The sequence below is a fragment of the Osmia bicornis genome, chromosome 6 (assembly GCF_907164935.1).
Source record: "Osmia bicornis bicornis chromosome 6, iOsmBic2.1, whole genome shotgun sequence".
Taxonomy (NCBI): Eukaryota; Metazoa; Arthropoda; class Insecta; order Hymenoptera; family Megachilidae; genus Osmia; species Osmia bicornis.
In genome coordinates, this window is record NC_060221.1 from 6,841,878 (window position 1) to 6,864,560 (window position 22,683).

General features: G+C 37.1%; 3 protein-coding genes across 12 annotated transcripts in view; 1 reads left to right on the forward strand and 2 right to left on the reverse strand.

The window, feature by feature from the left end:
* On the reverse strand, positions 1 to 1,744 carry LOC114871962 (40S ribosomal protein S19-like). 2 transcript variants are annotated; one of them, XM_029178623.2, is made up of 3 exons: positions 1,653 to 1,744; positions 549 to 619; positions 1 to 430 (listed from the first exon to the last, which is right to left on the reverse strand). In XM_029178623.2, the coding sequence occupies exons 2-3, from the start codon at positions 617 to 619 to the stop codon at positions 37 to 39; spliced, it is 465 nt and encodes a 154-aa protein (XP_029034456.1). In that variant the 5' UTR covers positions 1,653 to 1,744; the 3' UTR covers positions 1 to 36. The 2 variants fall into 2 exon arrangements, with proteins under 2 accessions (XP_029034456.1, XP_029034454.1); XM_029178621.2 differs by lacking the exon at positions 1,653 to 1,744 and adding an exon at positions 804 to 914.
* Positions 1,745 to 3,309: 1,565 nt separating this feature from the next.
* LOC114871961 (zinc finger C4H2 domain-containing protein) overlaps positions 3,310 to 22,683 on the reverse strand; it is a 174,189-nt gene continuing 154,815 nt past the window's right edge. For 2 of the 6 annotated variants that reach the window (XM_046286005.1, XM_046286006.1), the window contains 4 exons: positions 4,417 to 4,588; positions 4,167 to 4,348; positions 3,874 to 4,083; positions 3,559 to 3,724 (listed from right to left, as the gene is read on the reverse strand). In XM_046286005.1, coding sequence (XP_046141961.1) covers positions 3,595 to 3,724; positions 3,874 to 4,083; positions 4,167 to 4,348; positions 4,417 to 4,588 — 694 coding nt within the window. In that variant the 3' untranslated portion in view covers positions 3,559 to 3,594. Of the gene's footprint in view, positions 3,725 to 3,873; positions 4,084 to 4,166; positions 4,349 to 4,416; positions 4,589 to 4,735; positions 5,082 to 6,724; positions 7,078 to 22,683 lie in introns of those variants that run through there. The other 4 variants (XM_029178617.2, XM_029178620.2, XM_029178619.2 and 1 more) reach the window with 4 other exon arrangements.
* On the forward strand, positions 5,560 to 22,644 carry LOC114871960 (solute carrier family 22 member 21-like). Of its 4 annotated transcripts, none has more exons than XM_029178613.2 (11): positions 5,560 to 6,443; positions 15,078 to 15,169; positions 16,511 to 16,652; positions 17,509 to 17,722; positions 17,800 to 17,906; positions 18,816 to 18,970; positions 19,745 to 19,934; positions 20,332 to 20,464; positions 20,535 to 20,841; positions 20,921 to 21,105; positions 21,189 to 22,644. In XM_029178613.2, exons 1-11 carry the CDS (start codon positions 6,418 to 6,420, stop codon positions 21,363 to 21,365), a joined length of 1,728 nt encoding a protein of 575 aa, XP_029034446.1. In that variant the 5' UTR covers positions 5,560 to 6,417; the 3' UTR covers positions 21,366 to 22,644. The 4 variants fall into 4 exon arrangements, with proteins under 4 accessions (XP_029034446.1, XP_029034448.1, XP_029034447.1 ...); XM_029178615.2 differs by lacking the exon at positions 5,560 to 6,443 and adding an exon at positions 11,946 to 12,415; XM_029178614.2 differs by lacking the exon at positions 5,560 to 6,443 and adding an exon at positions 13,154 to 13,214.

Below are 22,683 nucleotides of genomic sequence, written 5' to 3' on the forward strand. Positions count from 1 at the left end.
TATGAGTTTTCCATTTTTATTTCAGAGGTAGAAAAATCAAAGGCAGAGTGTTTCTTGCATTTTAAGTTGTTTTTTGCTTTTTGCTTTCACTTGCGCTGCAATGCGATCCAAATCTCTACGACCTTGACTGGTAAGTTTACGTCCACCAAGAGGAGCCTTTTCGATCAGTTTCAATTGTTCTAAGCTTTGAAGGGCTTTACGAGCAACACCCCCAGCAGAACGGCAGAAGTGACTGGGGTGGGTACCATTACGTTTGCGTCCACCAAAAATCTTTGTAACTGATCCTACACCAATTGGGCTGCGGATATAAATATGACGAACCAAAGCAGCGCACCTGATGTAATACCAGTCTGGATCATAAGGAGCAAGTTCCTTAAAACGAGCTGATTTTACTATATCTACCCATTCTGGAACGCGCATTTTACCGGTTCTAAAAAACAAAAGTGAATATATTTTAATCTTAAAAGTATTATGTACATCAATATGTTCTTTTCGAGGTTATACCACACTTTGAGGTTAGATATACTTCTGTAAAAAGAACTGCTTACTTTTTCAAGAACGCGGCAAAAGCTTTCACAAATTTATGTTGGTCAACATCTTTTAGCGTTACTGAAGGCATCTGAAACAAATTGTTTATAAAAATGGTTAATAATCAAAATATGTCTATAACCTAAACGATACACGTGTATCATCGTAACAACAAACACTTCAATACCATGATCAAATGCAATCAAAAATATAACAAAATATACATAAATGATATCACAATAATATTTATTGAATTATATTGTAAATTGCGTTACCTTTTCTTACAAATAGATGCTAAATTTGATGCACAAAAAACACATACACTCGGTTCGAAAATTAACCGGAAAGAAAGAGCTCTAGAGGGCGCAACAAGCTTGAGGAGAGCGTAAGAGGAAGTAAGCTGCAAAATTTGAAATACAGAAGAGCAGTTCAATGATTAAACCAACTTTACTCGTTATATTATTTATTTGACAAGTTAAACAATGTGATTCTGGGTTTACGAAATTTTATTTTTGGTTTATATTTGTATATAAAAATAATCACTAATTAGATTAATTTATCGTCTCCGCGTTATATGAATTCCAGCGACATCTGCCGATAAAACACGAATGCGTATACCACAGACAAGGTATAGAATAGACCTATAATCTTATGAGACTTCATATTGCACGCTCTGCAACACCGACATAGCTTTTGTGAGTCATTTTGTGGCGCACTCTACGATTTAGGACGGTGATTTTAGGAACTGCATCAGGGCTGCATCGAAAGATCCTTTCAAAAGAAGAAATCAAAGAAACAAAAAGAACTCAATAAATGTACTACGTATCTAAGTATGTTCGCTCGAAAATATTAATATTACCGTAAAGGAAAATATTAAAAAATAAATGAAATTTTAACATGAAGGAGAATCAGCTCAATATCGTTTTCTAAAAACTATCTTTTGATAAAATAAAACATGGAAAAACAATTTGCACGATTATCATTGTATAAAATGATACAGTGATATTCGTGGGTCACTATGCTCGCTAAAAAAAATAAAAATTACAACCAATTCCCGTGTCGTTTCGGACCATTCATCCTACGACATGATGGGAACCGGAGGAACCATAAAGCATGCGACTCACCAATCGTTGTCTTGCACCACTGCGCTCGCAACGTCTGACCGATGGTTGACCAACGTGTGGCCCACGACTGATTGATAGCACGCCACAGAAATGGTACCCTCTCTGGTCAAAGCATCCTTCTGAAAACAAAAAAATCACGATTCATGAACGATATATATATTTTTTCAATATATTGCAATTTATGTGTTCAAATTTATTTATGTACAAACGAGCAAACATGCAATAAACAATCATTTATAACATTGCAAATATTCTAATATATGAGCTAATTTAAAAATATGCATGCAAAACTACACGAGAATGACCACACCATAAAACGCAGTAATAAATTGTAAAATAAATGTCAAAACACGTAGAGAACCACACCATAAAACACATTAATATATCCATATACAAATGCCCAATCACATAAGAGAACACATTAGCACACCTGTAGACACATGGGGTACCACACCATAAGACGTGTTAAAAAACCCCCATAAGTATCCACAATCTTATGGTAAAACACATCATGCACACCCACTACTACACCAGGTAACACATAGATGAAGACATGCTCCAATAATCATTGATTCGTACCTACATATATTTGACAGGTAGATCCGTACCCCTCAACGGTCGCGGCAAGACTGATTAGGTTCGTCCTTACTCTAAGTCGAACGGCTGGCGGTTGACAACAACAGTGCCCGATCAACCATGACGTTCCGCATCACTACCTTCCTAAGCTATTGCTGACTTTAGTTTAACAATTTTATTATAATTTTTAATTTTACAATAATTTATTAATTAATTTATTGTTATAACTATTGAAATTTATTATTTTTATTACTTTTACGCGCGGATATCTTCTATAACTTTGTTTAATTATTATTATTAAAGTTAAGTAATTGAAATTCATAATTTTGCAATAATTTATTAAAAATCAAATAGTTATTGAATATTATAATAGAGTAATAAAAGTTACAACTTATATACTTTACTTTTAGATTTTATAATTAATTTGTTACTTTTTTAAAGTGATTTATTTACCAGGACATATAAACTAAATAAGCTTGTCAAATAATTTTAATAATTTTTCGGTCTTGTGCTCATTCTAACTAATTTCTTAAAAATATAATCAAAGGGAGTCAAAATTGTCTTTTCAGCTATATAAGTAAAGTAAGTACTAACGGTGGCTAATCTTAAGGGGGTAGACAAGGGTAATACAGCAACGTGACATTACCAGCAAAAACGGGACTAAAAAGAGGTTTACGGGAATTCACTTTTTGTCCTTATATGAGATGATTTTGAGCAAAGAGTGAAACACCAAAAGGGTTGTAATAAAACACCAATCATAGTTGGTATAGCAGGAGGTGACATAAAATGGTAAGGGTGCTCCGGTGCCCCCAAAACGCGAGATACAAAATAATATTAGATGATAGGTCTATACTATACCTCGTTTATGATTGTCATTTTTCGCCATACCATATATGGGTAGCGACGGAAGTCCTGGGAAAAGGAGGCCTAGGGAAAGAGCACGAATATGAGTACCTCGCAACCCAGGAACCTGAGATATAGACAAAATAAAAACTATATGCCTTCATATTTCTAGAAATTAAATTTGCTTTAATTCCATTTCATAAAAATTAATATAAAAGGTTTATTTAATGGACAAATATTGTAATAAAACTTTTTCTGTTTATGTAAACGATAATTACTAAACTTTACAATTTTTTTTATGAAAATCGTAAAACATTAAGTTTTATTTATATCTGTTATAGAATTATTACCTATTATATCCACCTATGTTGCTGTTGATACAGGTTGGGAATAGAGTTCTTTACAGTACATTATAGGGTTGTAGAACTGTTATAAGTTATAAAACAAAACCATTAACACATGCCCTTAGAAATAAATGACAGAAGTATTTCGTGTTCCATATAAATAACATTTATAATTACAATTAGTCTTTTTTCTTTGGCTTTTTAGGATTACGCGATCGAGACTTAGCTTTACATAGAGGGCAAATTGGTGCATTTCTATGAATTTGTTGATGACATGATAAACATGATTTCATTGGTGGTGGTTGTTGCCTAAAAACAAAGAAACAGTAGAATAGTAACATGTTATTACATAAGTTCTTATTATTTAATATTATTTAACTAATTGGGAAAGTTACACCATTAGGATATAGGTTTACATGCCCTGCTGTATGTAAATGTAATGTAAAATCGCGATATACCAGTGGTACCTGAATGTTGGAGCCGGTGGACCCGGGGCTGGTGGTAATGGTCTTGGTTCTGGTTTACTTGGACCCTGAAGAGGTTGAGGAGCAAGAAAAGGTGTGGAACCACCTGGGTGGCCAGGATGGTGTAAAGTAAGTGGAGGTAATAAATCATCACCTCTGACTTCTACCCTCCATTCTGCTTTTTGCATTGGACGTTCAAAATAGCTGTAAATAAACAATTTATATAATTAACATTCAGTACAAAATAGCTTATATTATTTGTACTTAATAACAGTCAAGAAACAAACTCTGGTGAAATAAGATCAGATTCTGTTTCATATAATTCTGGTAATCTTTCCAACCCCAAAAATTCTCTGCGCATACGATCAATATCATGTTTCAAAGGTTGATAATCATTATTATGAATCAATTTTGCAGTTTCTCTTGCTTTATTCCTAGCTTCTTCTGCTTGCTTAATAACAGTTTCCATCTAAAACAATTACATAAATGATGTATCATTTACTTGGGAGATAACATTAAAACCATGCTTTATTATACCGCATTAATATCTGCATGTATCTGTCGTAATTCTTCAACATGTGCCATCTTTTCTTGCATAAGAAGGTCCATTTCCTGCTTGTATTCCAATAAACATTTTTCTTCTTGTTCTGTTTGCTCTACCTCTTGCAATATTCTTTGTTTCATTTTCTCCAGCTGCAGGGTCTTGGATCTAACAAAATACAAATACAAATTTAATTTTAATCTATTCTAGACTGAGTTGTCAGTATCATGTAGAGATGCTTTACAATTTGTAGATTCCTCTAAAATTTTATTGAATTCAAAAGAAAACTGTTCAGAAGTAAACTCATTTACATACTTGATATCTTTCAACGCCTCTAATTTGGCGAAAATAACTGTAGTTTCTGTGACAGACATTGTTAAACAGTATTTGATCTTTTTTTGTTTAAGCCAGCTCTATCAACCGAAAGTCAACTCGTTTATTAAATAAACCCAACGAATTTAATAGAGAAGATTCTCCTGTCAAGGCATCATGCCTATTATATTTGAGGAATTGTTGCGGTATTATATATTCAATGTTTTCATTGAAAATTAAACGAATTTCTCACTTCTAATTCTGTTTTGAGAAATTAACCAACACCATTGACATATAACACAATGAACATAATTTTTGTCATGAATTATAACAATAAACATGTTAAGATAGATCAGAAGCAGCAAGCGTCAGAGCACGGACGTACGCAAGCGCCTTTCAACGATGCATCAGCAAACTAAAATGAAAAGTGCGGCTTGTTTCGAAATAAAAAATTGGGAAAGAAGGCATACCAGTTTAAAATACACCTTGTCAAAGTTTAATTAAAACTCTATTATTAAAGTTTAAAACTGAATCATTATAAGAAATAAAATACTACATACAATAATGAACTTCATTATCAATTAAAATGAAGCATAAAGCAATTTAACAAAAGTATAACTTTTAATTATTGAATCGTTTAATTAAACATATTTTTTTGTTGTAATATCATTCTTCTTGGTAATACCAATGAATTACTCTTCGAAATTGTTTAACAAGTTAGATATCTATCGAAAGTCAGCCAAGAATCTTAGTTATCAATTTCCACACGAGTGATTATATCTAGCTCGATGAAATTACACGTCGATGCGACGTCTTGGTACCGACGGAATCGGTATCTCTATCTGAAAGGATTTCCACGGCGATTTATCGGGAATGCCACGATCTTAGTCAACAATCAGTTTCGCGTAAGCGCGAAACAGAAGCGTTGCCTCAGTTCGATCGTTGTTTAAAGATCGTCGGTATATCTGGAAGAATAGTTAATCAAGCGCGACGATGAAGCACACTTCTCAAAACATTTATCAGTTCGATTAGAACGCATCTGTCGAATTCGTGACGTTATCTGTTACGAATTGTAACGATCCGCGAAGAGGACGTGGCCATGAGCGATTCGTAGACCCAGCGGCGCGTGTTTCGCGAAAAAAGGAGGAGACATTCGGAGGAAGAGGCGAAGTATTCTCTGGAACATAGAGATAGGGATATCCAATCAGTTTCATGGAACGTCCCTGGGTATCCCAGCAGATGAGCTGTTGACCCAGCTTTGACAACGATCCAGATGAGAGAACGTCGGAAAAATGTGACGCTGCCCACGATGTCCTCGGTGTCTCTCCCCCAACTTTTCGTCTTGTCGCACCGCTCGCTGCTGCATCAGTCCTCCTCTTCCACCTCCTTCTTCTCCTCCTTTTCCTCCTCCTACTACTTAATAACGAGAGTACAAACTTGTGCTGTTGCTGCCGCCTTCGTATGACTAAACACTGACAAACTTTCGAGTGTTTGAAGCTTCGCGAGCTGTGAAATATAGGACAAAGGAGAGTGCCTCGAGTGGCGCGTCGTGGCGTTAAGTCGAGCGGTTTCGACGCTTACCTAGCCCTGCGAGCTAACGCGGAGGGGAAGCATTTTTCCGCTTTAACGGCAGCCTCTCTGTACCCGGACCGAGTGCATTAGACGAGTTTCAACGCGACAGCACCATGGGGTCCAGGATGGGGTCTAGAATGTAAGTAATTCATATGGGCACGTGTTTTCACCCTGTTCAGAGAATTTCACCCTTCTTCTATCGTTCGTCGCTTTTTCACACTTGCCACGCGCGAAACAATGATCGATCAAACGCGTCTATCGATAAGCAACGATTCATTTCGAACGTGTTCCGAACTTTGGATCATCGATAATGATCGTTCTGTTTTTCATCAAAGAATTCATTCATTAATAAGAGACATTTCGCGTCGATAGAAACGAATTTTCTGTCATAAATCGGTTAAAAATAATTTCATCCATTACACTCTTTGTCATCGCAGTGAAATCATCATCGGGTAGCCCGACTACATATTTATCAGGCTGTCGCGGACCGTTGATCGTGCCAGTCTGTTTTTATCTGTTCGACGATTTTCTCTTTTTCAAAACACCACGACCACTATACTCTCGATAAGAATGTGAACGAAACGAACAGCGCACATCCGCTACCATAACGTCGATGTTTACCTCGAACAGTACCCCGGCTGGTGTTGATCCCTCGAAAATGATCCGTTAACTCGACGATAGTGTCACGAGCTAAATTAATAATTACAATATTGTTATTGTTTTGTTTTCACAGCTCTGTATTTATTTCCAAAATAAAAGCGAAACGAATGAAAATGCAAATAGTAGCCTTTCCTCTTATCATTTTCTTTTAATGAAGGATGAACGAATTGAAATAATGGTACGATAATAAGAATGTCATCAGTTTTGCTGGTATTTAAAAATTTTCCAAAATTCTAAGCGAGCGAAAGTAATAATTATACGCTCCTTTCATTATCTCCCAACAAAGGCTATTAGCGATACGGTACCGTGTCATTAGCATGATCCAAGCTTTCTTGGTATTTACGTACGACGATATAAATGAAGATAATAAGCACATAAGTTGAAATTTGAAAATTTCAGGGTGCTCTTTGCTTTTCTCACTTTTACAAAAATTTGCAACTACCTTTGGTAATGTTTGCGTATAAAATTTCCAAAATTCAAGGCGAAAAATAAAGTATCTGCTATAAAGAGTTACTGCGATCGCTCCGTAATTCGTGAATACCAAAACGAATGCTAATTACAGATTCGAAAGCTGTTTAAGGCTCGATTTATTCGAAGGCGAATGCGAGACTTTGTTTCGAGTGCGTGCACGTTAGTCACGTTTCCACGAGGTCGCGAACTTCGCGCATTCGTGATTTGCATTTTCAGCTACTGATTTTTACCCCGCGAGTTTCATTGTCGAATCGTATCGCGAACGAGGACGGTCCAGGGTTCGGCCAAGCTCATTTACCTTGTCATTATGCATCACTGACTAATTGACACGGGCAGTCGCGTTTTAGTATCGCGTTAAACCGGCCTTCGAAATGTTTGCAGAACTTAACTTCTGTTTGCAGGAACGCTTAGAACCAACGGCTTTTCTTAATCATGGCAATAGATTATTTTTTTCCTTCGTTGATATGTTCCATCCAGAGAATACGTAATTGTACCATCTTCATTTCTTTAATTCATTTACTTAAATTTCAAAATGGATCTCCCTGGTTATTGATGCATTAAGATCGCTTAAATCACGAAAACTTAGAAATTGAATTATAATAACTATATTGGAAGATGAATAAAATGATAGCTTTCATAATATGAATTTTCAAGTGTTTGATATCTTGCCGGGTGATAAAGCGATTTAGGTTATTGATATTTTGATTGTATCGACACGATTTTTAAGTCCCTGATACTGTATCTTTGATTGATCTGGAATATAACGTTTTCTACATTCACCGTAATTATCTTTTTTACGTAATCTAAAAGAATTACAGAAAAAAAGGCAAAGAAGTTGGAAAGAATGTACCGATTGAAAAGAAGCAGAGGAGCGCGAAGAATGTAATATAATCAAGAAACTTGATTAATCTGACCGACGTTTTATGGGATATCCAATTGAATTTCTTTTTTCTATAATGGTAAAAACCCACAACTGTGATTAATCACAAGAAGGTCAGCATTGCACTGTTTTTGCAAAAGTGACCGACATCTAAACACGATTGTACAATGATCATTGATCATGGAAACTTTAGGTCGATAGATAAGTAGATCTATTTGTCCATGAAAAATCTGCGTTTCTCTCGACAATTGACGATTATCAGATATTGCTCGAACAATCGACGGATTCAGATGAAATCTTAAACAAATTGCGGGTTATCTTCGTGCAAACAGACGATCGTTCGTACAATGAATGCATCTTCTTCAATCGTCGCGATAAAGGTTTATTATCATATACTTTATTTTCTTTCCAATTTCCGCTATCTTCTGCTTTCCGATTTCTTCTTCTTTTTTTTAACTGGGTCATGAAATGTTATTTACTTCGACAAAGTGGAGTAACCCACAAATATTTATACATTGAACGATTGACGACCTCCTTACGCCTTTGATCTTATTGCAAACTTTCCTCCGGCTCGGTGTGTACTATTTTTATTATCGATCAATTGTCAATATTTAAATGGTTACGCGCGTGTAATGACCGAAATCGAAAATAACGTCTTTCTTGGTTTTCCCCCCAGTCATCGCTAAATTAGAATGCTTCATTTAGAACGCGTTAATTAAACTTTAAAAAAGTCTTCAAACATTAGCGAAGGTTTTATTTTCATTTATCACGTCCCGATTCGTTCCGTTCCAAGATCCTTCGATCAACCTATAGCAACACGTTTACGAAAAAAAAAAATAAAAATAAAAATAAAAATGTAGCATAAAAGTACGCGGATGTAATTGTGCACCGATATTGGTCACGCAATCGGAGCGATAGATTGCACCTATATAATTGAAACATCGATGCATTGTAAATACATCGAAAGTCGTAAACATCGGATGCGAAATCCAACGAGAAACAGGCGAAACAATCTGAAACGAATTGCGCATTTTCTGCACACCGTATATTTATTCTTTTTAATTGTTAACATAGTATGATTTCAATTTTCCCGCTGTGAAAATCGAATGAGGTCGGGATCGATTGATTCTCTTCGTGATTCATAATCTCGTAGACTGCATTCGAGACAAGGGGTCTTGTTATACGATAGTCATCAGGTGTTGGGATTATAATTTCTAGACTATTTAATATTTACTTTACTTTTTTGTAATTTTTTTAGTATTGGACACAGGTTGCGTCGCCTTTTGTATGAAATAGATAACATAAGACGCATAAGGTGCGTCGCAGATTTCATAGGGTAGATAATGTAGGACGCACAAGATGCGTCAGAACTTACATAGGGTAGGTAATGTAGGACGCACAAGATGCGTCAGGGTTTAGATAGGGTAGGTAATATAGGATGCACAAGATGCATCGTAGTTTATGTTATACCGATAATATAGACTCCCACAAGGTGTGTCACTCTTTATATTAAATATTAACCCTTTGACTACTATGGACGCACATATGCATCACGTGAATATCATAGTTTGATTCTTGTATATCTTAATCGTAATCAAATAAAAGTTATCAACGCATATTACTAATTATACATAATATGTTATCAGATTATAATGATGCGATAAAACAATGGAAAAAATGATAAGTGTTATTCACTTAATTCTTATTTTGTACATATAGAACGTTTAAGCCTAGATTACTCAGCAGTCAAAGGGTTAAACAATCCAGACCGCATAAGGTGCATCATCGAATAAACAATATATCAAGGTGTGTCGTCGTACTCGAATCTCCTCATTCAAATTCGACGACAAAATGCGACAAACCTCTTTCCGCTTCATTTAAACTTCCTATCATTCTTTTTGCTCGTGTATGTAATGAAATTCAACGTAAAAAAATATGGGCCAACCAGATTGATACAAACAGATCACCCGATCGGCTCGGATCGGTTTTCTTTCCCATTTGGTGTTCGTGTAGCGTGAAACCGATTTTTCATTGCTGCGTGTTATATAGAACGATCGATGTAACAATAAACCGGCGTACGATAGTTGTAACCAAGTTGTCGCGTCCGGTGTAAACCGGCATAAACCAGTTTTATTTGATTTTTCCTCAGTTGTTTTCGATGAACTGAATAAGACAAAAATACGCGCACTAGCGCGGCTGCGAGCTGAGTAACGTTCACCCGTTCCCGCTTATCTGTCGCGTTATCTGTCGGGGTTTCGAGGCGGGAAATCGCGCGCCTAGATTTTCTGCCCACGATCGTCGCGCGATCGAGCCGTCACTCTCGACGAGGCAACGAAATCAAAACGATGCTTGACGGGAGATCACTCGCCAGGGGTATCTCCTAAAATTGGAATATTTTTTAAATGTTTTAACGAAAAACAAATCGTAATTTTCACGATAATGATTTCGTGGTATGAAGTTTAGTATTTTATAGAAATATTTTTATAATTTTTAATAAATGATAAATCCTAACATAGCTTAATAACACATGAGGTATGCTGTGGTTTCCTGTTATAATCTATGATTTTTAATAATCTTTAAGCGAGACAATTACGAGTTAGGAAAAAACAGGAAAATTTTTTTAATGGTTAGTGCCATCGTATATGGGCTTGCGTTACATCGAAGACTTTATGGAACGTTTGAAAGGAAATTAACAGAATTTCAATGTTATAATACCGTTACGATGTAATGATTTCTTAACGATTAATTTTATGTAACGTATGTCATTTATAAGTGACGTTTTTCTAACGAGATTTTTCCTCAACATTTTAAAAGTGCAATTCTCGAGGTAAAACTGAAAGCAAAACGAATTAGCGTAAAAAATACAATTTAACGCTTTGACCACAAGTTTCTGAAACGACAGCACACATAGTATTCGTCGTCTAGAATTATGCAATTTTCTGATACGATCGGTCATTAAACAGTTCAAAAAGCTGCGCTCGACACGATAGAATTTTAGTAAATATTCGTGCTGATCGAGCAAAGCATGAAATATACCACGGCGATATTTTACGTAACATGATCGTCAGGGCCAATGAAATTTCAACGCTGGAAAATGTCGCTAAACTGTTCGCCCGGTTAATCGCAAAGAGCTTTGCAGTCATAAATTATGGACATCGTATTTTTCCCCATCTCTTTTTATTCGATGATTGAACAGAGAACGACTGACAAGACAGTATGCCCGGTTCTCATTTATTATTCATTCGATTCTAATATCATGCAGGGTCAACGTTTTAATAAAATTTCACTCTTTAATCCACTTTTAACTTTGCCAAAGTTCTTCCTCATTCTTCCTTTACAAAATTAGGATGTTTTATTAAATTAGTGGCTCTGAATCATTATTTTTCATGGAAAGACTTTCAAAAACGATACAAGATTTGCAAAAGTGATCTACAAATTTCCGATCGAAAGCAGGTAGCACAATGGTGCTGAAATGTTGATGACGCGACCGGTAGGTACGACCGAGTGGTCATCCGGTCGTAAAGAGCAGAACTTAAGAAGGACCGATCCTTTTTCCCCTTCTTCGACCATTTTACTTCCCCCACCCCCGTGTGGTCATCGGAGACCCGGCAGTGTGTGGTATACGTTTACCTTCAAAAGACAGTTGCTGCAGCAACAAGGCGACTTGTGGTCACCGACGATGAAGTTGCGCGCTGGTCGCACAGCTTAGATTCGCGATTTTCCATAACGGTGTGTCGATCGACGCGAAATTAACAAGTTTCCACGCGAGTAACAAACGTCGAAGATGGCGTAAGCGATTTGTGAAAGGACACGAAGTAGCCGGACACCTGTTTTACGCGTGATACCGCGCCGATTCGAGCGACACGCATAGTGATCCTGGGAGTACAATTTCATTCAAGCTACGAGAAACATCGTTCCTGTAAATTCTGTCGAAAACAATATTTCTCTCGATATTACCGCGGTCGAAAATCTCGAAACCGTTTTGTATCGATTGAACATCGATCGTTAAGTGAACAGTGACACTTTGATTCAAAAACGTGATCGTGATTAACCCCCTGGAATTTGTTTCGCGAAAAATTTAATTAATAGAAAGTTTGAAGGTAATTATTATTCTTTTCATTTGAATACCGGACGGAAATTGTGTCGCGTTTGATCGGGATCCATTCCGCTCCAATTGCATGGCAAATTAAGAATAATAGGGTTCGGATAAGAGTGTTTAAGTCGATCGTTGAAATTGATTGTTTAATTGGACTGCGTTTTAAGGTAGCCAGCTGGTTACATTTGTTTTCGCTTCGATTTCGATAGATATGCTTCGAGCTCGACTTTAATCCTTTCAGTACTTCGCATTGTTTATAAACGGTACGTACGCGACTCTTTTTCTTGCTTTTTAATTAGAAATCAAAAAATTTTGTTAATCAATAATCGAGCGATTGGTAATTAAATCGCGAGTACAAGAGAACAATTCCGATAGTTTGTTAACACTTAACGACCCGTGTCGCGGATTCGTTTGGTATGTCAATTATTATTTCATAACAGATGTTAATTACAATTGGCCATTTTGCAGCGTATGTTAAATGGAACTCTACGAATAATTTCATGTACGGTCGTTAAAAAGTTAAAATTCAATTTCCACGAATTTTATGTTCTTCGAAAACTAATTTTCGTATGAGAATTAATTTGATTTCCTGGTTTAATCAGGAATTAATCCGATTCAGGGAGTTTGTAAGTAGGGAAAGAATTCGATTGCAAAGTGAACTTTGTAAATTGTTGACGATATAAAGTCAAATATGAATTAGGTTCGATATTACAAAGTTGTAATTACTCCTTTCGCTTAAATTCATCGGGGTAGAACTGAGGCAAGTGGTGGACGTCGATGCGTCGCGCAGCGTCTCAACGAAGGTAACGCGATATCGGCTTCACGGTGGCGTCTTTATTGAAGAATTAGGATTCTCCGGCGGGCAGATCGTTTAAACGTTAATGTATGTTAATCGCGCGACCGTGTCAATGAGAACGGAGTAACCGCGAAATTGCGCGCGAAGGACGAAACCTGTGCAGCCGTGAACCAATATCTCTTCGGCTAATTCAACGACGGTCATTCCGTTTCTCGTGTTCTCTTTCCGCCCGTTATTCGTTACGCGCGACAATGCCAAACAACGAACCGTATCTTTGAATTTATCTCTCGTGTTTGGAGGCAACAGTGAAAAATCGTCACGAAATATCAGCCGGTACAACGCTTCGACATGACTATCTTCAACGTCGAAAAATTATTACGAAACATCGACGTGATGATCAATTAAATAAAAACAATGTCGGGAAAATCGAGTTGAAATCTTCAAATATATTACATCTTGCTCCAGTTCAATTGCGAAATATTTTTTAAATCGACTGGAATCATCTTTCCGAATTTAGAAAGATTAAAGGTCAAAGATATTTTTAAGATCTGAATTGGCCGAGATTTTTCGAGTCGCGAAAAATATAAAATTATGGTGAAATAATTAATTTACGAATTAGTAGTTGCAATAACATTATTATCTATCCGCCTATCCTGAATCATTTGTTCAACGAAATAAAAAAGGCAAGCGAATTGTAGGCGGTAACGCGGCGATAAATAATAATAAACTGATGATTTACGATGACAACGCGAATGTGCTAATTTTCTACAGCATCGTCTGCTTCTCTATCCATATTTATTCGACGACAAGAGTGAAGGGTAACGACAACGATTCATCATATTCTTCTTCTTCATGAAACGTTAAATCGGCCATGGCGTTGCGTTCAAGAATTGTCAAGGCGATACTCGCGGACTGCATATAAATGCCGATCATTGAAGACGAGCAACACTTTCAGACGCGCTCTTTCATATTAGAAAGTCAATGGCATTCCGAACGGAAGGCCATGTAACTCGAGGCATTCGTTACCAATGAATACGCGAAACTATCTCTTACAACTTTTCAACTATACTTTCAGCTTTGAATAAAATTCGAAAGACTATTTCAACTTTCAGAACACATTTTTGAAATTTATATTTCAAATTTCTAGTTCCTAAATTCTATCACCGAATTATGGAACGTCGATCGAATCCAGTTCGATCTGAACGTAAACGAGTGACAAACTGTGGAGGGTACTTCCGGTCTGAAATCGGCGAGCTTGCATGACGCGTTAATTTTCACGTATGCACGGTTAAAACGTGGCGAACGCCACCGGTTGCGTTGCTTCTCTTGCTTCGATTTCGTTCGCACTCTCCGCGTCAGTAGAAAATCGGTATTCGCCGCGAGCGGTTGCTGTGAACGCGATCGCGTAATGCTCGCGCGACCACGCGGTCAGTCGGTTCACTCTTTATCGATCTTATCGTTGAACCCAGAGCCGGCAATTCAAATTACATAGTTCCAGTTGGTCCATCACGAAAGTCGAAAGCAGTTTCGTGTTAGTCGAAGAAATTTTTCATTTCAAATTATACGTATCCCCTTGATATCAAGTCGAGATCGTTTCTCTCCCACCTACGGTGCTAGCCGGATGTCAGGCGATAGAGTGTTGTGAAAGTCCCGTTCCTGGCCGGTTTTCTTTTTACTCTTTCGACTCGTTTGGTAAAAGCTCGTCGTTGATCTCACTTTATGTAATGTACGCGAGCGATTGCATCGTTTCGCGCGTTTTTCGCGATCATTCGCTGTCGATCGAACGCTGCCAATCTGACCTCCGACGTGGGGTCAACGAAGGAAACGCCACCCGTGAACCGGCATAATTCTCGAATCTCTGTGTTCGCAGCCTAAGAGGCGACGAGGAGGACAGTATGAGGCTATTTTGCTCACAGAAGGACGAATCGTCGTCGGCGCCAAAGATCACCGATGGCTGCACAGGTAAGAGCAAGTTTCTATTAATTACCTGGATTCTAATGTGACATTACATTTGATGCGTTATTTGGTAAGGATCACCAGGAACTGGATTAAAAGTTCACCACCAGTTCTTAATAGAAGGAAAAAAAGTATTAATAATAATTAGAAATAATTAGGCAGTCATACGTCAACATGCTGCCATGATGAAAATTACCATATGTGTAATACAACATGCCGACTTGAGTCACTGTATAATCATCATGATATTAATTCAGTATTTTTCATTTCTTGTTTTTTAATTATTTGGTTATCAACCCTTTGTGATTCTGCGTAGAGTCTGATTCGCTATTATGTTTCTTGTAATTAGAGATTATTAATGGAATGCTTGAGAATTTCGTTTGGCAAACGAATTCTCAATTTTTCAATTTTAATTGATATAAGATAGATAAAGGATTAAGTATCGAAATTACAAATATATTACATTAGTCTTCAAAGTGTTAATTTGATAAACACAGGGTGTCTTAGTTTTCTCCTAAGATCAAAATTCTTGTTTTTTTAAATATCATCTATTTTTGGAAAGATGATCGGACGTAACGACGAAAATAATCTGAACTGCAAAAGGTTCACGCTATTTCCTCGTTGATTAATGGTAACTAGAGTTAATCGACTGACGGGCGTACACTCGCGACGAAGAGGCTAAAGAAACGCAGGCCATATAGCACAATTTTCCTTTCGTTCAATGTTTTTTCCTCACTGCCGAGTGGCTGTTTCTTCTCTTCTGTTTCCTCGAAGAAGAAGAATGACCACTCGTTTGCTGACGCGATTCATTAACGGTGCAGGCTAAATCAATTAGAGCGATATACGAGGCGAAACGAAACGCGGCAATGTCCGCTCGAGCTTGATACCACATTTTTATTTCACTGATAATTGTATAAAATGACAGAGAACTAGGTGGCCAAATTGTGGTAACATATTACGGTTTAACGTTATATTAATTTCGCTAAACTTCCCTGAATTAAGGGAAAATGTAAAGGAAAGAACCTACTCATTATTCATATAAATTCTTAGAAAGGTCCGCATTAGACTTTTCTTAAATTTTCATCAAAAATCAAAATTAAATAGTGGGTAATTCTTCCCTCTACTCTTATCCTTAGAAAGAACGCCTACCTATTTCTCTGCTACCTTGTATATTTAGTTTGTAATTCTATTTTTCTGGAAATTGCTCGGTTAACTCTTAAAACATCTTGTATACTCATTGAAAGGGTTAATCGTCGATTTTTCCGCTCGTTACGTGTATCGTGCTATGCAAATGGAATTAACCGGAAGAATAGTATGTTTGATAGCCGGAAATCAATGTTTTCGCAGGAGGAACGAGAGGCAGCGAGCAGGAAGTGGATCGCTTCGGATACTATCAAATGATTATGTTCGCGATAATTAGCTTGCCTCTGTTCTTGTCAGCAGGATTCACGCTTGCCTACGTGTTCACAGCTGGGGAAGTTAAGTACAGGTATGTACACTGATTCGAATAATTTTCATTATCTCTGTTATGCGATCCACGATGGAGACAAAGTTCCATGAACGTGGCATAAATTATCAATAAACGTTGATATACTGTTATAGAAAATTAAATAAAAATTTTCTGAATTTATGTCAGCCTTTTGAGATTTAACTGCACCGTGCGATCATTTATTTTGTGTTGGAAACGATTCAACTCGTAAGAAGAAGATCCTAGTGTACGAGCTGGAACAAATTGATTGATCATTGAATTGTGTAACACTGTCGGGACGATAAATCGATTAAGTACTTTATTGAGAAGTCTATTAACCTTTCCATAGTAGCACAGTGCGTGAAATACACGCGGGGTTCTGATTTATTCTCTCGTTAATAACGTGATAATTGTTCTTACTAACAAATTTCATGGAAAATGTAAAATATGTAAACAGTTCTTGCATGTAGAGTTTTTTCAGAATCGCTTCTGTTCCAAGAACGAGGCAAACCATTTATTTCCCTAATGATTCAAACAATTATATCTTTTAACGTACCTATCCATTATTTTGAACAAACGTACAAGCAGAGATTACTCATCGTTCAGTCCGAAATTCACCCGTGCTAAATAAAAAGATTCTTTGTTCAAAACACCTTTAATTTTGCAATCTGTATATTTTGTTCATTCGCATGGTATGAAGAGAATATATTGGAAAATTTCATTTTATTTTCGGTAATTTTCTAAGTACTATCGTTAAGAAGAGTAATAATTAAATACTATTGTTAATTATTACAAATACTATATTTTTAGAGCCACATAATAAATAAATCCACTAAATAAATTTTCAAATTTCTTAATAAATCATTGGGAAAAACAGGTGTTTGGTGCCAGAATGCGAAGCCCCAAACAACACGAAGTACGATGTACCATGGGCAGCGGATTCTGTTCCAGACCTGTCAGAAATGTCCAAGTGCGTTCGTTACGTCGTTCGAAATCATACCGATACTTGTACGAGTCAGTCGTTCAGCAATGAGACTTTCAATTGCGATTCCTGGGTCTACGATTCGTCGGAGAACACGGTGCTCAGCGAGGTAAAATCATTGGCACTGGTTGCCATCATTCAAAATCGATCAACGATCGCTAAAGTTTCTTTTATTTTCCGACACAGTGGGACCTTACCTGTGACATCAATCGATGGAAACTCACGTTGGTGGGTACGATAAATAACGTTGGCCAATTCGTTGGATTGATCTTCGCTGGATACATATCGGACAGGTGAGAAATAATCAACATCGATGAACATCGGAGTCCTAATTACTTCTGGTTCGATACGAGAATCCAGGAAATGGGATTCTTGGTACGAATCGAAATCGATGAAACGGCCAGAGGGAAAAGTCACTTTCGAAAGTTCTTTTTTTTTTTGTATAACCATGGAGGGCAGAGATCGAAATCAACAGGTCGTTGGTTTCGAGAGTCTCGTAAAACGCGGTCAAAGTGTTTAGATCTTGATAGGATAGGTGATAAGTGGAAAGACTCAAATGTTGGTTTTAAAAAGAATACACGGAATTAATTGATTTTATAGCAATAAAATTAAGAGATTTTCTATTTCTGTGAATCAGTGATTCTGATATTTTATCAAAGACAATGTTTTCTGACAAATTTTAATATTATCATGAAATCTATTCAGTGAGAATTAATTTTTCTTTCTAACAATTTTATTGGAAGTGTCTAAAATACCACCTAGATTGGTGGTACACTAGAGAGCTAGCAGATCTCTAGTATTCCAGTTAGTGGCTTTCAAACAGACTTACTCGTAGCTAGTTCATGAATTCTGATTCGAATTCGGGGAACGATCGTCCAAGAAGTGGGAGATTATATTTAAATGAATTCGTACTTTGGGCAAACTTTGAGAGATTTACGACGAACGATTTGAACTTGCTAGACGTTTCGCGATTCATCTTCGCATTGAAACGGTTTCTTACGACGAATGCGGCATATTGAAACGTTCAATGCAAACTCGTACCATTGAATTCGTTTTACATTTCAAAAATTATATATTCGAATATCCGGTACAATTCGAAATATTCGCGTTATTCGAATGGTTGAACACAGATGTTTTAACAATGGCATTCCAAGTGTTAAATAGTGCCCGTACAACTGGCTTATTCTTTTTGTTATTTGCAGATACGGAAGACGCACAGTTTTGACACTCATCACGTCCCTGAGCGGAATCAGCGGCCTGATACATTCTTTTTCCGTGAATTATTGGATGTTTCTAGCGTTCGAATTTATCGACGCGACTGTCGCGGCCGGTATCTACAGCGCTGGATTTATTTTAGGTGAGTTAATAACGAGGCAAAGTATGGGAAGATGTTTCACGTGAATAATGTTCATATAAATAACGGTCATGTTTTACACGCTTCCAGGCAGAAATGTTTTCGATATCGAAAAAAAGAGGCGCGCCCGTAACCGTAGCAAGCCTTGAACAGAAATTTTGCACAATAATTTTCATCTAAATTGCTAATACCTTGCCTTAGAATTTATAAATGTAGCAGATAGATAGTTCCACTTTAGACGCTTATTGATACATAGATTATCACAATTATCATATTGTATGAGTAATCATTTTTTTTTAAGACATTGGAAACAAAGTTATATAAAGCAGGAAAGTGGATATTAAAAATTTTCTAAGCAAATGGGAAATGAAATTTTTGTGATTCTCAGACACAATAATCTTTAGACCTTCTAATATCTCGAGACTTGTAGGATTAAAATTTGGGGGAGGGACGTATATTTGCACGAACATTGATAGTCTAATGATCACAATTTCAAGAACTGTTAAAACACTAGTAACAATTGCTATTAGAATGGTATAAGTATGACTTGCACCATTGTCATTATCAACATGTTCTACTTACATATTCTACTAGCTCTGCTATTTGTTGGAATATAATTTCTCTCAATGAGCAGACATGTACATTAATATTCTAAAAAATCTGACTTTCCCCGTTATGCCTTTCATCTTCTCAAATATCAATATGAGTGTGTAATTTGAATACTATTCTAAAATCAAATGTGAACGAATAACTACCAATAAATGGGTTAATTTTCAGGAATGGAGATGGCAGGAGTGAAAGGCAGAGTTCTAGCGAGCACGATCATTTGCTGCATGTTTGCAGTGGGTGAGATGCTGTTGGGATTGATCGCAATGTGGTTGAGATCGTGGCGGTTGATCCTCCGGATGGTATACGGTCCGGCTTTGCTCGCCATTTTCCTGCCGTTCCTGATCCCGGAATCAGTCAGGTAATTTCCTTTGGTGACTGTTTAATTCGTATTGTCCCAGAGGGGATCCTCGTTAATGATCCCCTTAACGATCTAAGAAGTCGTCGTCCAGTTATGCCTCCACGACATCCGGCCAATTAACTGGACCTTTGACGTCACAGCACCCTTAATTGGACCCGTTACTCCCTAATTAATTAACGCGATCGCGAACGGTATGTACGAGCCGCGACACGCGTACTCTATACCGTGCTGCCTTTAAATATTTTACGGCTCAATCTTTCAATAAGATATTTTTCTTATGTTGCTTTTCTATGTACGCCATAGGTAATCGATAAATGCGTGTTCCTATACACTCGTTTCCCCTCGAAAATATCTCGTACGCGTAAACAAAACAAAACACATGATGCCAATTTTCAAGGTGGCTATTGGCGAAAGGGAAACACGAGAAGGTGGAGAGCATATATCGTAAAATGGCGCGTATTAACGGGCTGCAAATCTCGGAAGAGGCGATTGGAGCGTTCAAGGATATGAATATGGTGAAGGCCGAGAAGGTATGAAATAATGACTTGACTGTACCATCAAAATGAAGAGGATTTTTCGGATAATCTTGCTATCTTACAGACGGAACATGCAAACGATAATAAAACACCGTTCATGCAAGTTTTGAATAGCTCGGTGATGCTAACACGTTTAATGGCCTGCTCGTTTTGCTGGCTGACGAACACCTTCGTCTATTATGGATTATCGCTGAATTCCGTGGCCTTTGCCGGCGATAAATACACCAATTTCATACTGGTCGCCCTTGTGGAGATACCAGCTTATTTTCTGACCTGGTTTTTAACCGATTACATCGGTCGTAAGGCGACCCTCTCCTCGTCTTTCTTATTAAGCGGTGCATTCTGCCTCGCGATACAGTTCGTACCTGCAGGTAAACTGATTTAATGACAAACTAATATTCATTCGGAACAGTCAAAGTAGAGGGCTGATATGCAAGGTGTTTCTTTCAGATTCGTTGAGTTTCTTGCCACTGATTTTGTACATGGGAGGCAAATGGTGCATCACGATGTCATTTTCCACCGTTTACATTTACACGGCTGAGCTGTTCCCCACGAATCTGAGACACTCGCTGCTCGGAATCTGCAGCATGACTGGCCGCATGGGGTCAATATTGTCACCCCAAACTCCCCTTCTGGTGAGTCATACACCGGAACAATGCGAATCGTAGAGATAGCCTAATAGCTACGTAAATGTTTTCATAAATTTCAATTTCCACAGGCACAAATTATGCCAGAGTTACCGCTCATTCTTTTCGGCTGCATGGCATTGTCGGCGGGTCTGCTGTCTCTATTCTTCCCGGAAACGCTGGGAACCAAACTCCCGGACACGGTATGGGAAGCGGAGAACATAGGGAAATCAGAGGTGAAGCAAGAGATCCAGGATTCGCCTTCTTAGAGAGAAAATACACGCGTTTCGTTGTAGAGAAATAAAATAAAAAAACCGTGCAGCAGTAATGGATATTAGAAGTTTTCAAGTTCAGAAGACTAAAAGTAAGAAACGAAACGAGCTTAACGTTGGAGATCCTCGACAATCGCGATCAATTTGTCATGAAATTTACCAAACGAGTCAACGACTCATCGATTCTGGTCAATCAACAGGATGAAGGATTGGCAGGGTATCGCGAACGGTTTCGATAAATCGTTGTCTCGTTATTTCATTTTTCTCGGCTGACAGATATCGCGCATACGATGTATAATGAATTTTTAATACGATTAATTGTGCCTCGTTAAAGGTTATCGTTGTTCACGTTATCTGTCGTCTAGAGGTCTACGCACGATGAGTCAGTTTGCTGCATGATGCTTTTTCTTCTTTTTCTTCTTTTCCTTAGGAGAAAACACGATATTATGCTCAGGTATTTATACAGTATTGCTGCATCATGTCTGTAAACGTATCAATCGGTAATTAATTATCAGCCCCGGTAGTTTTTCCTTCTACTGCTGTTAACACGTTAAATGTACCACTGAAAATTTTTTAGATTGAAAAAAATATTTTTAATATTTTTTAATTGATGGACTCGACAAAATCCCTTAATGTTGATAGGGCTAAAATTAATGCTACTTATTGTTAAAATTTTAAAAAATTTGTCTATAATTAAGTTGCTCTGGGGTTACTAGTGACCCCCAGACATTCAACGTGTTAACTATTCCGATTGTTGTCACATCGAGTATCACCGTGCCATGATAGCGCATCCTTTAGGAACAATAGCAATAATTTAATCACATACACATCTATATGTATACATATATGCCTATATTTATATTTCGCGAAGAATACGTAGTGTACAAAAGAATATAGAGTACAATGGGTTACTGAAAATTGCATGTGCATTGAGCTTTGGTTTAAACCAAGATAATGTTTTAATGAATAACAAATGCATTTTACTGTCAGATCAATACTTGTAGTGATGGAAATATTACGATCAAAGGTTGCGAACGTGTTGTACATTTTACTAGTATGAAAAATAATTTTCTTAATGAGTGTTATATGGGAGTATTGAACGATGTTAATTATTCTGAAGTTTTTAGTATGAAGTGTTATAGTGATTGTTGAAATGACGTTGATATTTCCATCGTCAGATGCAAACATTTATTGATATTATAAGCAACCGTATTGTTAAGATCCAGTGAAGAACATGTATATGTAATAAAGTATATATGTACTGGCATTTACGAAATCCTGGTGTTAATTCTTCCAAACAACAGATTACTAAAAT

Bases quoted from the DNA above. Each gene is read 5' to 3' on its own strand.
- LOC114871960 (XM_029178613.2), top strand. From the start codon at position 6,418: ATGGGGTCCAGGATGGGGTCTAGAAT. The intron at 19,935-20,331 runs GTAATTTCCTTT...CCAATTTTCAAG, and splicing joins CTGATCCCGGAATCAGTCAG to GTGGCTATTGGCGAAAGGGA. The intron at 20,842-20,920 runs GTAAACTGATTT...TGTTTCTTTCAG, and splicing joins GATACAGTTCGTACCTGCAG to ATTCGTTGAGTTTCTTGCCA.
- LOC114871962 (XM_029178623.2), bottom strand. From the start codon at position 619: ATGCCTTCAGTAACGCTAAAAGATGTTGACCAACATAAATTTGTGAAA. The intron at 431-548 runs GTAAGCAGTTCT...TTTGTTTTTTAG, and splicing joins TTTGCCGCGTTCTTGAAAAA to AACCGGTAAAATGCGCGTTC.